Source organism: Engystomops pustulosus, chromosome 2 (genome assembly GCF_040894005.1).
Source record: "Engystomops pustulosus chromosome 2, aEngPut4.maternal, whole genome shotgun sequence".
Lineage (NCBI taxonomy): Eukaryota > Metazoa > Chordata > Amphibia > Anura > Leptodactylidae > Engystomops > Engystomops pustulosus.
In genome coordinates, this window is record NC_092412.1 from 205,713,122 (window position 1) to 205,729,455 (window position 16,334).

Genomic DNA, 16,334 nt, shown 5'->3' on the forward strand with positions numbered 1-16,334 from the left:
ATATAGCGCACACAGATTATGCAGCACTGCACAGACCTTGCCAAATCGGTTCATGTAGTCAATGGGACTCGCAATCTAATCAACCTACCAGTATGTTTTTTGGAGTGTGGGAGGAAACCGGAGGACCCGGAGGAAACACATGCAAACATGGAGAGAACATACAAACTCTTTGCAGATGTTGACCCTGGGACTGGAACCCAGGTCCCCACCGCTGCAAAGTTGTAATGCTAACCACTAAGCCACCGTGCCACCCTAGGAATTGTTTTCATCCGGAAAAGAAATCTTGAGAACCAATGATGAAAACCCACATCCCTGGGGTTCCTCCTCCGGTCTTGATTAAAGAAAAGTAGGCATCAGAGGAATACTGAAATGGTGGTGGTATTTTAATTCACAGTTCCCTTTTTATCTCAGTTATGTCCTTGATGTAGTTGATTGATAATCGGCACAAGTTCCTTTACCCAAAAAATAGACACTTACATCCCATTTTCTTTAAACTTTACCTGTGCTTTAGAAGTAATGGTTTAGAGAATCTCATGGAATCTGTCTTAATATTTGATATGTCTATATGCTGCAATTGCTCCAATTGCTATGTTATTATTCTACTCTCCATTCCATTCTTCTGTGTTACTTTTAAGATATGATAATCCTTTATTAGTCCCACAGTGGGGGAAATTCACAGCTTTACAGCAGCAGATAGAGTACGGTACAGTGACAGAACAATAATATTAGAGATAAATAAACAAAAAGAATGATAAAAAACAGAAAAAAGACAAGCAATGATTGGCAGTTTCACATTCAGTCTGTGTAATGGGACCTGCAGGGACTGTTTAGGTGGTAAGCACAGGTTACTTCCGTTAAGGTCTTGTTGGTTGAAGAGTCTGATCCCAGCAGGAAGGAATGACTTCCGATAATGCTCCCTTCCTCACTTAGATTTCAACTTACACAGTATCCCTTCTCATCTACCACCTGCACTGGGTCAAGAAAACCCCTAGGACAGATCTGTCTTTCCTAATCAGCTGTCCACTCTTTGGAAATAAAATCTCAAAAATGTGATATCAAACTGGACATACACTAGAGATGAAAATTCTAGAGCAATGTATGATCACTTGATTTTTTCAGAAATAATCAGAAGTAAGGATATTGTGAAACTAACAACTTTTTCATAAGCCTACAAATGTACTACTTACTGAACACTTTTTATCAAACTTTTTAGGTGTTTCAAAATAGTGAAAAAATGGCGATTTGGACATTTGGGTGCTATTTTCCATTAAAGGGTTTACCGCTGGGAATAACTGTTTTCATGGGCCGCTGCGACACCAAACATGTTTAGGATGTTTTTTTATGTTTTTTTGATATTGGTACAAGGGGTAATTTTAACTTTTTAGGATTTTTAACATTTTTTTAACGGGTTAACAGTCGCGTTGGTTTGATGTTGGGTTGTCTGTAAACCCTGTCGATACTCCCCTTGCCAATCGCAGATGTGCAATTACAGTGGTTTGCGGCAATGTGTTTTCATTTTCTGATGGTTACCATCACCAATCAGTAGGAATTGTACGGGCCTTTGCTTTGTATCTGTGACCACAAGACATCACTAGTATCTCACACCACTCGCATGTGATTTTGTTCCACTCTTTCCAGTTTTTTCCAGATTTCTGTCACTGTTGTGGGTTCCTTGGCCGTAACTTTATCACCACCGATTTTCTACTTGACTAGACCTTTCATTGTTTCAATGTTTTCTGTTTCAAGGAATTGATTTACCCATTTGCTGTGTGGCAGTGGGCATGGCTGGTTGAAGAACCCAAGAAAGGAACCACGCGGTGTTGAAGGTTCTGATACACACTTGCATTCACTCTGCCATTTAGCTGTATAAGAGGTTCAACTCCTGCTGCAGAAAACATTCCCCAATCCATGACACTTCCTCCACCACCTTTCACTGACTTCTTTAGCCACTTTTTGGATTCAGTCTTTCTCCAGTTTGTTAACAAACATAATTTTTCTCATCAGAACCAAAGAAATTAAACTATAAACTGTGGATTACTTCTCCTCTGTCCACCCAACATGCTTTGCAGCAAAGGAGAGTTTACCCTTTTGATTCTTTCTGCTAATGAGATGTTGCCAATGGATGAGCTTTTAGTCCAAATGCTTTGAAACTTTGGGCAATTCCAGCTGCAGTGTTGAAATGATTACCCATGGAGATTCTCCAAATTATCAATTTCTCTTTTGTCTTTTAAGGGTGACCACCCTTCTTAGGGGACATGAATGTATTTTTTATGTTGTAAAGATGCAGCATTCTAAAAATCACAGATTTGGAACAACCAGCTTCTCTTGCTATGGCTCAAAGGGTCACGACTTTGGCTTTCACCTGGGCAACCTGCGGCAGGAGGTTTTCGGTCACTTTGGAACGGAACACCATTTTTGCAAAGTCAATAAAACTGGAAAGTTAGGCTTCCAGTTAAATAGGGTTTATCAGACAAGAAGACAGAGCTTGCCCTATCTTCAGCTATAAGAACGGCTGTGCGGTGCTATTTTCTATGGAGAGGGGATGGGTGAACAGACGTGTGTTAAGGCCAGGTGAGCATGTGTTGTTGTGAATGTACACTGAGCCTGTATCCAGTCTAAGTCAGTACCCAGAACCTCGGTCTGACGTGGAACTTGTATCAGTCTGAGCTGGTACTCTGAACCCTGTTTTTTTTCTGAGCCAGTAATTTATCCTGTATTTTGACCTGACTTGGAACCTGTTCCCTGTCTCATCCAGTAACCATGAAACGCTAGCCGATCCGGAACCCCAAACCTGTACTCTGAATCCTGTTTCAGAGCCTGCACCCTGTGCCTGTGCTTGTAAACAGAATCTGTGCAAGTTCCCTGACACCTGTCTGCCTTAACAGAATAAATATCTATTGTACATGCATTATGTGAGACAACAGAAGTGGATTATCTTGGAAAAAATCTTAATCATCAACTTATAATAAGAATATTGTGCTGGTCCACAAGCAAATGTCACAGTGAGTCATTTCACAGCCCACCCTTATCGAGAGCTTTGGCAGCTTAATCTGTTTCATCAGAATCAGTTTATGCCAGTACACTTTGATTATTAAACTACATGCAGTACATCTGCCATACTGATTTGTTCAACTGTTGCTGAGCACGTTATGTCCACATAAAGATGAAAAATTACATTTTATTCTGTAAGACTCGATTTATTTGATTCTCTGTTCAGATTAAAGAACATTCCACATACAGCGTTATCAAGCTACAGTACATGACAAAATCATAAACTCTACTGTTTCAAGATCTTCTAGGCAGCCTGTGAAGTTTAACAATTTATCTTCCCAGGTCTTTTATTGTTTAAAATGTCATTTGTAGGACAAAGAATGTAAGTACACGCAGTAAAACAACAGATCTGCAAATCCAAATGCTGTAGGAGGTAGAAGACCGGGGGATCATAAAGACCAGAAAAAGAATACGCCTGACAATGTTCTAATAGTTTTTCAGGCCGGGGCAATCGAATGTGTAGTAGAGTGTGCTCTGTGGCGTTAAAGGAAATCAACCAGAATGAAAAAGGAAAAAAACACGGAAAATACTCACCTCGCTCCTCTTTATCTTGATCCCAGGTCTTGTCTTCACTAGTTTTAAAACACTGGGATCAACTAAAAAAGAGACTGAGAAAAAGCAGACTGAGCGTGGGGATGAGATGTCCGGCGCTCCAGGCTGCTAATTATGCACACCAAGGCACACAGAGGGTGATGTCACACAGAGGATGTGCATAATTAAGAGCCTGGAGACCCAGACATTCCAGCGCTCGGACTGCTTTAGCTATGTCTCTTTTCTTTTCAAGAATATCGAATATGAGAACAAAATGATGAGGAGTGTAGGTATTTTCTGTGTTTTTTTTTTTTATTTACTTTTTGTTACTGGTTGATTTCCTTTAAGCTTCCAGAAAATCAGAGAGGTTGAGGGGAACATTTTGTGTAGCCAGGCAGGGACCATCATTCAGCTGATCGAGCTGACAACCTAGACTGCAACTTGTAGCCAGCTTTATGATATGTTCATGCAATGAAGGAACTGTGTGTGGTACATTGAGCGGTAGAAAATGAAAGGCCCAGATCCCGGCCCCAGATTAGGAGCATTAGGAGTTGTCAGCAGGAGATAGAAACAAGAACACTTAAAGATCTTTCAGCAAAAAAAAAATATATTTTTTTCTGTAAAAGAACATTTTCTGCTGGGTGACATTTAAACATAAATATTAATATTTTAATTTTTAATTTTAATTGGTCTTAATTCATGGTCTAGGTCAGTGGTGGCGAACCTATGGCACGGGTGCCAGAGGTGGTACTCGGAGCCCTTTCTGTGGGCACCCAGGTCTTTACCCCAGCACAGAGTCTGCCAGATAGGACTCGAGGCTTCCTCCTGTGGTCCAAGACAGCCCAGGACATGCCATGCTCAGCGCTATTTGGCTGCCAGGACTACAGGAGAAACATGAAGGTGTGGATAGAGGTGGATTGTCGTTGGCGCTCCTGTGCTGGCTCCCCTGATCCTTCCTCTTCAGGGGACCCTGAAAGGAAGCTACAATCCAAATATCTATATTTTTTATTATTGTATTGGTGAACTCAGGATGCAAATACGATTGAAACCTGTGATCCAGCAGGGATCAATACCGTATATACTCGAGTATAAGCCGAGACCCCTAATTTTACCACCAAAAACTGGGAAAACCTATTGACTCGAGTATAAGCCAAGGGTGTAGTATACAGCCAGCCCCAAGTGGTATACAGCCTGCCCCCCTAATGTATACAGCCAGCCTGCCCCCTCATGTATACAGCCAGCCTGCCCCTCATGTATACAGCCAGCCTGCCCCTCATGTATACAGCCAGCATTCCCCTCACTTATACTGCCAGCCTGCCCCTCACGTATACAGCCAGCCTGCCCCTCACGTATACAGCCAGCCTGCCCCTCACGTATACAGCCAGCCTGCCCCTCACGTATACAGCCAGCCTGCCCCTCACGTATACAGCCAGCCTGCCCCTCACGTATACAGCCAGCCTGCCCCTCATGTATACTGCCAGCCTGCCCCCATGTATGTTGAGCACATTTAAAAAAATAAACTTAATTCTCACCTTCCGGCAATACTCACCCCCGATCCTCTGCGGTGGCTATCGATCCCCGGCAGCGTCTTCTGTCTTCTCTTCGCATGGACGCGACTCCGCCGGCAAAAGAAGAAAGAAGACAGCCGCAGCCGGGGATCGAGAGCCACCAACGAGGATCGGAAGCCGGCGCCGCGGATCGGGGGTGAGTATCGCTGGAGGGTGAGAACTAAGTTTATTTATTTAATGTGCTGAACTTTGGGAGCCGCCGCCGGGTATCGGGAGCCGCCGCCGGTGGATCCGGGCACCGGAGGGTGAGTATTAAAATTTATTTTTTTTAATTGACTCGTGTATAAGCCTAAGTGAGGTTTTTCAGCACATTTTTTGTGCTGAAAAACTCGGCTTATACACGAGTATATATGGTAAGTTTCTGCTTAAATTGACATGTCAGCATATAAGTGGGTTTTGGTTGTAGTTTGGGCACTCTATCTCCGAAAGGTTCGCCATCACTGGTCTAGGTTGTTCAGCTCACTACTTTAATTTTTTTTTTTCATCTGTGATTTTTACATTCAAATCTGTGATGGATACAAAATTCCAACTAAATAAGCAAATGTGATGGAGGCCTTGTCTGCATGAAAGGGCAAAAGTGCCCTGCGGGTGATTTCTGCTGTCTTTCTCAGTATTGAGGTCTGTATGCCAAGATATCGTAAATAATGCCTGCTGCTGACATATATGTAAAACAACAGGAGTGTATATTTAATGAAAAGATTATATGACATGATATCTTACTGTCATTTTGATAGATTTCCTGTAAAACGCAATACAGAGAGTAGATCCAAGGGACAAACACTGAAGTTGGATGGTTTATCTATTTGCATAATGTCTTCAGGTGACATAACAAATAGACAAGTGTTTATTGGGAAATTCTTGGAGAAGAGGGTTGCCGTTTCTTCTTGTAGAGACTGCCAGCTGGTGTCGAGAGGTTACACATTGCCAATTGGGTATGCAAATCAACTCTCTTGCGGAAGGAAAAAAACTTTTAGTGCTATCTTTCCTGAAACTAAATGTCTGACCTTTTATTAGAAAATACATATTTTAGTTCATTTTTTAATTCATAGGTTTTTAAATACACTTTTACTGTATGTTATACTTTCTCATTATCTACAATTTTCTGTTAAATAATGTTTTTCTTTTCAATGGGAAATACTCTCTCTTTTCTAAAAAGGCGTTATATCTCAGCAGTGTGAATTCGTTGTCTTGGGCTTCTGCTTGTGTCATTCATCACACGCATTTCTATTTGTCTTAGTGGACAGTGTGCATCACTCCATGTAGTGCAGCTAATGTGCCATTATTATGAGTAACAGGCTGTTAGCTGCTCTGTGATGTCCCACGGATATATGAGATTGCTCACACCTACAATAATCTTTCCCAGTGGTTGGTGGTCAGTGACTTTGTTTTGTACAGCGTTTTGATTACAGTCAATAAGAGAAAAATTCATCCTTCTGCTTGTAAAGAAAGGCTTTCTATTCTTGGGAGGGAATGATTGAACTAGAAGTGTGAAGTTGCAATATGAAAATTTATATTGTGGATAATATTGTATAGAGGAGATTTCTAAAAAAAAAGAAAAATCTGATAGATGTATTGGGAGAGGATTGGGTTCCCTTGAACTTTTATACCTTTTGCCAAATTTCAGGCTTCAAACATAAAGATATAAAATTGTATTTTCTTGACAAGAATCAACAGCAAGTGGGACACAATTGTGAAGTGAATCAAATTTTTTTGAATATTTTAAACTTTTGTAAAAAAATAATAAACTGAAAAGTGGGGTGTGCAATATTATTTGGCCCCTTAGCTTTCAGCACAGCAAACTCACTCCAGAAGTTCAGTGAGGATCTCTGAATGTTCCAATGTTGTCCTAATTAACCCAAATTAAACTTTGTGGCCACAATGTAAACAATATGTTTAGCGTAAAAGCAACAAAGCTCATCACCCTGAACACACCATCCCCACTGTCACACATGGTGGTGGCAACATCATGGTTTGGGCCTGCTTTTCTTCAGCAGAGACAGTGAAGATGGTTAAATGGATGGAGCCAAATACAGAACCATTCTGGAAGAAAATCTGTTGGAGTCTGCAAAAGAACAGAGACTGGGATGGAGATTTATCTTCCAACAAGACAATGTTCACAAACATAAAGCAAAATCTACAATGCAATGGTTGACAAATAAAGTCCAGACCTGAATCCAATCGAGAATCTGTGGAAAGACCTCAAAAACTGCTATTCACAAACGCTCTCCATCTAACCGCACTGAGCTCCAGCTGTTTTCCAAACGGGCAAGAATTTCAGCCTCTCAATGTGCAAAACTGATAGAGACTTGATACCCCAAGTGACTTGTATCTGTAATCGCAGCAAAAGGTGGCGTTACTAAGGATTAACTTAAGGGGGCCAAATAATATTGCACGCCCCACTTTTTAGTTTATTAGTTTTTACAGAAGTTTAAAAAATTGAATACATTTTGTTCCGCTTCACAATTGGGACCCACTTGTTGATGATTCTTAAGGTAGTAAAGTTTAAGGGGGGCGAATACTTCAGCAAGGCACTGAATTTCCACCTTCAAGGTGGCTGTAAACTGTCCACTCTGCCAAGCTGAAGGAAGGAGGTCAATGGAAAGGGGTAGGAACCACATCCCTGATATAAGTGGTACATATTCTCTGGATATGTCATAAATAGAGTAGATGAGAAACCCATTGAAGTATTATACTATGACCATCCCTGGGTGAGTCATGAAAGGTGATATTTTCCAGCATTTATACAAGGTCTGTACTCGGAGTCATCATATGGAATCTGTAGGGGCTAACAAGCCAGAATGTAGTTGAATGAAGAGACCTCAGCTCTCTTCTTAATGCCTGAAAACATAGCCACGTCATCTCTCTCCATCATGGTTCCATGATATTGAGCTGTTATACCAGGAGCAGCACTATGCTACCTGCTGCCCAATGCAAAACAGCAGCTCAATCAGCTGGTTGATGGTGACCCCCCCCCCCATCCTCTATATGAAATAAATCATTTATGCTTCAGATAGACCAATAGTAAAAATCATCTTTAATTGAGTTTTTTCCCTGTACATATTCTTTGTTTAGTACTTTTTTGGAAGTAATTCCCTCATTTACATCATGCAATTGGTGTGATAACATTTAATTATTTCATGCTTTTATCTTATCACAACTTTTCTATTAACCTGTTTTACCACATATTTTACCATGCTAATTGCATTCTTAGATTCTTAGCACATTAAGACATTTCATCACTTGTTGCACCACAGAGAAAAAGTAACCTTTAGACAGATTGCTTTTTGCACAGCCGTATTGAATTTCCATTCGTGTAATACAAATGCCTAACGTTCCACTAATTTGCTCTAGAACAACAATCTGCGATTACTCTAACACCTGTTCTTTGGATTTCTTATTATTGTTACACAGCTTTATTGGAGGTACCCTGTAGTGGCTGAATACTAACGCATTCCAAGCTGCAGCGCACAAATTACGGGCATCGAAAATCCTGAAACTTTTCCCCTTGAAAATTGTTCTTTAAATGTATTTGTGTTTGCTTGTTCTTTTCAAGTTTGATGGTTATACTATTTGCTGAATTACAATCCATGCTAAGGAATTAGAAGTAGCTCCTTTTATGCAGAATCCAAACTAAGGGATAATTTAACTCACAATAATAGGGAACCAGTCATCAGGTTTTCAACATTAATCCTAATGAGAGGTTCCCCATAATGCAAATCTATTTAAGTACTTGAAATAATATGAAAACAAAATGAAAAAAATATATAATTAAAAAAACGCAGTTACTGTGACTGCGCTAGAAGATGGTATGGCTATACACATGCAGCTATTGTCACTACGCTATAAGAAGGTATGGGTATACACATGCAGTCGTCGTTGCACTAGAAGGCGGGATGAGTATACACCTACAGGCTGTGGTTGTTTGGGGCTAAATGCTGTTTGATTGGCTGCTTAGCAGATAATCTTTATTTATATAGCACCATCTAATTCAGTAGTGCTTTACAAATCACTGGGGACATACACTATACAAAAAAAATAAGAGTACAAACATAGTCATATGGAACATATGGTAAGCTCGCAAGAGCTTACAGTCTATGAGGATGAGGCGGTGACACAAGAGATATAAGATTGTGTATAATGGTCCAGCCATTATTTATAAGGGGACAGAATAAAATAATTTTATTAAAAAATGCTGCTGCTTGAATCAGCCATCAGCTGCCATCTTTTATAAGTCCAGGGTCAAAAAGACTACAGGGAAGCCTGTAGCTTATGATCTAGTGTTTTCCAGATAAAAGGGGAAGGGCATTCTAGAGAATTGGTGCAGCTTTTTGGTGCATCCTTTAAATGTGAGAGAGAGGCTTGAAGTAAGGAAGAAATTAATCTAAGATCACTAGCAGATAAAGAGAGGGAAGTATTAAAGCATTTTTATTACTTTATGCAAAAGCTTACATACACTAAAATTACTATGCCGTCCTTATGAGGCAGTCCTTATGATAATGTAATGTCTTTGGAAGAGTCTGATATATTTATTTGCACCATCTGAGTTGGAGAAACACCTGTGGATATATTTTAAAGAACATCTGAAACACATTGGCCCACAATGTGTCATTATCCACTGTGGGACAAGTAAACAAGCAAATGACACTGACCGGAGCATATAGCCAAACAGGTTACAAAGTAGCTTAAAGAGTAACTGTAAATTTTTCCATAAATCAATAGCTCTTAGGATGTAAAACAACTTTGTCTAGTATCATTGTCTAGTACACCTCAGATTATATCAGTGCTGTCTTTGCTGAGCAGCCCTGGAGTCCGTAGTATAAACAAACTCTACAAACTCTAAGGACTCAAGGGAGGGGAGGGGCTGCTGCTCCCTACTCACAGATGAGGAGGTCATGTGACAGAGCACTCTCTGTGTATGTAGCAGAGCTGGATTTTTTCAATACCGTGGATACAGATGTCTCCTGCACAGAATAGAGAGGGACAAGATCCCCCTGTTCCCTATCGGTCCCTCCATCCCAGTGTGTGATTCTACTGAACTTTCGATGTCTTTCTCTGCAGCTAATGCTGCTCCCCTCCCCCAACTTGCCATCCGCAGTATCAGCTCTGTGCAGATAAGCTATAAACCCTTTGGGCTCATATAGCACAGGCTATAGACTTTATGTAATTGGTTTACCATATACAACCTGTACGTACACTGGGTATTGTTGAGTGGAATTACTTGTGGTAAACTAAATGGATTCAATGCAAAATTACTTTGAAAGAGAACATAATGCATTATGGGCACGCTAACTAGCCTCAGCTGGAGGGCATAGACAGATAGACATTAGTCTCCGCCCACTTCACCTCTGGTAAGAAAGATTTTTGTCAAACACTTTCACAATAGAAAATACCATAACTTTGGAAAGAAAAGTATGAGCAGCACAAAGTAGGTATTGTTTTGTTTTTAAAGGGGGAATCACATATAATAATTTGGTAAAATTGTTATAACTTTACAGTTACATTATACAATGACAAAGTCAAAGCTCTAATCTCAACTCTATTGAAAATTTATGGGCTAACTTGAAAAGGCATATGCAAGCGAGGTGGCCTACAAACACCAGTTCTGTTAGGAAGAATGGGCCCAAAATCCTAACAACTATTCTGGGATGCTTGTGGAAGGATATTCAAAAGTTGGACTTAAGACATTAAGTTTAAAGGGCTATTACATACCTCCCATTTCTGTCCCTGTGTGTACTAAGCTTCATTTCTTATAAGTTATGCAAATTAGCCAGTGGTGCTCTGCAGAGCACCATCAGGCTCCACTTTAATATAATTTATTTATAATGAAGCTTGGGACACACGAGGATGGGACTGTGAGGTACATAATAGTCATCTACCATAAAGTAATATGATGGTAGATGTACTTTAAGGTTCCTTGCACACAGCCATTGTGGGAACATATATCTGGCCGCGATATGGTGCCACATGTATCATGCTATATCTTTTCCCATACATATAGCAGGTGACCAGGAGTCCCTATGAGCGCTGCTCATCCCTCCTCCTTTTTACCACGCAGTCGTGTGCTTGCTCCAACTACGGTACCAAACGCTTTCTCTCATTATTTTGTCTTTTGGCAAATATAAATAATTTTGGTATTCCTAATTGACCTAAAAGAGGAAAGGTTTCTTCTGATTTCATGTCAGAGAGTGAGAATTCCATGCATATCTGTCTTATATAGTGTATGTAAACTTATGATTTCAAGTGTATAACATAATATTATTTTGTACTGTATGTTTTTGCATTTATTTCCTCTGTACTGTGCATGTAATATATTGAAGTTTGCCAACTAACTTCCTTTTGTCATTATTTGTTTACTATAGCTGGGGTGATGCTTGTCCCAGAAGGAAGAACTGAAGATGGTTTTGAGGAACACTTTGGAACAAATTATTTAGGTCATTTTTTACTGACAAACCTACTGCTGGATACATTACGGAAATCCGGAACAAATTATCTCAATGCTCGTGTCGTCACAGTTTCATCTGCCACGCACTTTAGAGGGCAGGTTAATTTTGATGATCTACAAAGCAGGTAAAATATAGTAAATAGAATGGGATAGAAATGCAGAGAGTTTGAAGGGGTTGTCCAAAAAAATAAAATTATCCGGTGTATAGGGTATGTGTCTGAACATTGAGCGTTTCACTGCTTGGATCCGCAGCGATCAGCACAGAGGTCTGCAACTCTGTGAATCCCTTAAGGCATTATGGCGTACATGTCTGTCACAATTCCTTGAGCCCTCTTCATACGTGGTGGCTACATTATACAGCAAACAGCCGCTGCTGCCACCAATCATGGGTGGTAACCGTTTAACTGCTTCTTGGATGGAATCATTGCTACCTGTGATGTCAACGGAGGGGGGATAATTCCTCCCTATGGCACCCTGGAGTCTGGATGAGACTCTGGGACCTGTCATTTGGTAGGATCTATAACAGTCTAATCATCCCCCCTTCTTCCTAGAACTGATAACTATAACAATAGTTATCATGAAAATAAAATCAGTTAGTTATCAAATAAAATCATAAACATGTTAGGTATCACTGCATCGCCAAAAGTCCTGATCTATAAACATAGATGCAACATTTATAGCATTCAGAGAAAGCCGTAAAAAAAAGTCCACCAATTTCAATTTCATTGTATTTGGAATTTTTTTTTCACCTTCCCTGTAACCAGCATGGAATATGAAAAGCTGTCACGAGAAAGTACAATTTGTAAGGCAGAGCACAAGAACTCCTACAGCTCTGTAAAGGGAAAAATAAAAGATGGGGAGTGAAAAAATGGAAACACAAAAAACAAAAAAGGCCTGGTGCTTAAAGGGTTAAAACTATGCCCCAATGGCATCCGTGAAAGGGACAGCATATCAGACTTGCACACCTGTTTCCTTTACAGTTGGGTCTTTTTTTTGGAATTCTTCCTCATTGGAGTTGAGTTTTTGGACCTGGACAATTATTACATGTCCTGATCATGGGGGCTTATATTTACCGGTAATTCCTGGGACTTCCCTTTACGTTACAGCAGACCTGTAGTATATAGTCCTCTAGAACCGGCATCCTTGTTTTTAGTGCTTTGTTCCAATCTATCTCCTTTAATAATGCTTTGAGATTGGGGGAAAAAACGGTAATGTCCTTTAGAAAATATAAATCTTTGCTTCCACGTAATTTTATTATAATGTTGAAATGATTTGTAAACCTGAGCGTTTTCTCTGTTGAGCTTTGCAAATGCTCTAGCAAGGAATCCTTCTGAGGCATACGTTTCGACATCACAGTGATGCCGAGTGCAGTCAGGTCAGTCTTTTGAGGAAAATAGATTACAAGAAAAAATAGGTCACTTCTAGCTACTCTGTAAGGAAATGGCAATCCCAGTAATAGCTCCTGGCAGGATAAAGGGTAATGTTCTCTGTAGTGTTCATAACTACTATCATCACCTATTTCAGCTGATGACCTTGGGAGAAGCGAAATCACATGCCACTTCACATTAGGCTGCGATGGATATAGATAGTCACCAAGACAGCTGATCTCCTAGTTAGAGACTACTATAAGGCAGTAGGTTATGATGGACACTAGGATCAATACAGCTGTGATCAGTTCACTGAAAGAGCCATATTACCGTAATATAGTATTCCTCCACTGCATAATAGTATTAGTAATTCATGGTTTTGATGGTTCATCATTATACAGACTTGAATTTGGCCACCGAGATTAGAGCTGTTTGGTGCTATACCTTTTCTAAGTGTACTTGCCCACAACAGGTGCTTTGACCTTGTGCTAGCCATTGTTTCAATGTTTAGCACACAGTCTAATGCAGTGGTGGCGAACCTATGGCACGGGTGCCAGGGGTGGCACTCTGAGCCCTTTCTGTGGGCACCCAGGCCTTCCCCAATAAAGCCCAGGACGTGCCATGCTAGGCGCTATTTGGCTGCCAAGACTACAGGAGGAGCAAGAAGGTGTGGATAGAGATGGATTGTCATTGGAGCTCCTGCTCTGGGTTCCCCCGATCCTTCCTCTTCAGGAGACCGTGAAAGTAAGCTAGAATCCTAATTTCTCCATCTTCTTTCTATTGTATTGGTGTCCTCAGGAGGCCAATACGATTAAAACCTGTAGGGATCAATAAGTTACTGCTTAAATTGTCATGTTGGCACTTTGCGATATATAAGTGGGTCTTGGTTGTAGCTTGGGCACTCTGTCTCCAAAAGGTTCGCCATCACTGGTCTAATGTAATTCTATAGGCTCATGCACACTTCCCTGTGAATCGGGCAGTCTTTATTATGGTGAGCAGGATGTGAGCGAACCTTACATGCTGATGACACAAAGGCTTCATAAAACAGATCAAAGGTCCTTTGTTTGCTATTGCAGCTAGGTCCTACTCACTCCAGATTCAGTTAACACTTAAAGGGCACCTGTCACCACATTTTTCACAAATACAGCTAGTGGCAGGTTCCTATAGAGCCCTTGTAACTAACTGACACCCTTCTTTTAGCTAAAAATTGTTTCCCCAAATTCCCATATATTCAACTTTATAATTTTAACTGGTATCCAAGCATGTCTATAGCAAGTCGAGTTGGGCATGGCCCTCCTCGGGCTGAACATTACCAAACTGTACACCAAGCATATAGCTCATGAAATCACAGTATATCATAGCACATGAAATTACACCAGCCTACATGGAACGGAGTAGAAGTTCATGCAGGCATGCTGTGATTTTTTATGTGGTCACATATGTGATGAGGTCAATTTAGTCTAATGGTTAGAAGCAGGTATGTGGGGTTCTCAAAGAGTGTGATATGTTATTTGTCATAGATAGCAAACATAATGTGGCCCCCTGTATTAATGCACCTAAATTGTTGCCCCAAGAACTACTGAATGAGAAACCAACGTTACCCTTCAGTTACGGTAAAATCAGCCCTCGCCATAATACCACCTTTTCAGTAAATGCCATAAACAAGGAAATTGGAGTCAGCGCACATGCTTCATCTGCTAAACCATTCAGTTACGGAACATGACCCCACCCCCATACCCCATACTGAGGCAAACACCTTTACTGCCTTATACCACCAGGCAGACAAATATTAACACTTCTACTGCCATATGACACCAGGGTTAAAGAAATTAATTTTTTATTGACATAGCCAAAATGCTAATCTTGTTTCCCTAGACATTGATGTCACTGTCATTTTTTTTTAATTGGTTCGAAGGGCAACAGGGATCCTTTGAAAGGATTGACAGGAAAGGAATGAGTTTTCAATTGACAGAGCAGCAGAGTAAGGGATGGATTAGTGGTCACCTAGGAGGATATGATGAGGCACTTCTGTTGAAGGAACCATGATGTGTAACAGAAGATTCACTGTCTAGTGAAGGATAAAACCAAAACATTTCTCATGGCAATGGACTAAGTACCAAGCTGCAGTGGCCGTTATCTGTCATACAGTCTCCTTGACTCGATTCGGCCATGAGCAGGAATTCTAGGCTGTGTCCACACATGGCCTTAGTCAGGTTTTCTATCGAACACTTTAGTAGCTATGATCAAAGCAGTTACACAGTTTGGAGGTTTAACATTAAATGTATTCTGCACATTTGCAGTGGATAATGCTTGTGAGGAAAGGTTCTATGAACTGGATGTACAGATTTTCTGAAACGTGTTCACGCTATTAATGTTGCAAGGAATAATAAGCTATGTGCTCTTGCAGACAGTTCACAGGGGTCGTCTTTATGCTAATACACAAATTACAACCTCTGCTTAAAATTTTATATCTTAGCGGTGGGGGGATGTATAAATCTGGTAAAGTTCTTTTATCTCTATCTAAAAATAGCTGTGAAATTGAAGGTCTTGTTTTCGATTACCACGGGGGTAATGTGCCTCAGCAAAAAGGATTACAAGATGCTCAGAAAATCCACTTGATATTACCTTCTGAGAAAATAGGGGGCATTGAGTGTTAGCCAAGATTGCATCAATCTTGTTGGCTGAGCTTTTGATGGTAATTTCAAGTGTAAGAGCTTTGGGGAACAAAAATATTGTAACATTTGTTTATAAAGGTATTAAGTGATGCTGTCATCTGAGCAGATCGAAGAATGGATCAATATTTCAGAACTCTGCCCCCTGAGTGTACGGTTTAGATCCTATTCTACTCATTGATTTGTTCTTCTCACTCATATGATTCAAGCTGTGGAGAAAATACAAGTTAGTATAGCTGCTTAAAATTCTGATGAAGGGTTTTTTGAGGTTTTATTCATGAAGCTTGCATCTATTCTGACATCCATAAGCCTATGGAAGTTTTATAAGTATCAGCATAAAATTGATATATCCTATGTTCAATGACTGCCTAGTATAGCCATGTGCTTTCTTTTCTTTACTCAAACCCTGACTGTTGTGATTGGTATGTGTTCCAATGGTGGTACCCCAAGCAAATCTGTGCATTACCATTTAACAACATCACATGTCAGCTGTGGGTGTTTGGAGAGGGCTCACGGTAACCAACGCTGGTGTTAAACAGTCATGGGTGTTAACCCTTTGATCGCCGGTGGCTTCTTTGCCCGGAACCTCCATGTTGGCTTAGATTGATGTTCCCTGTGATGTCATCGGGGAGTGCCGATATGACAATCTTGGGTCATACAAAGATCAAAACGGCAGTACAGTCCTCAAAATAGTAGCATTGAA

The 16,334-nt window shown here is 40.5% G+C and overlaps 1 protein-coding gene across 5 annotated transcripts in view; it reads left to right on the plus strand.

The window, feature by feature from the left end:
- Nucleotides 1–16,334, plus strand: part of ZBED1 (zinc finger BED-type containing 1) — a 158,395-nt gene that overhangs the window by 115,385 nt on the left and 26,676 nt on the right. For all 5 annotated transcript variants that reach the window (XM_072137896.1, XM_072137899.1, XM_072137898.1 and 2 more), the window contains one exon: nt 11,510–11,717. In XM_072137896.1, the coding sequence (XP_071993997.1) occupies nt 11,510–11,717 (208 nt within the window). The remainder of the gene's footprint in view (nt 1–11,509; nt 11,718–16,334) is intronic.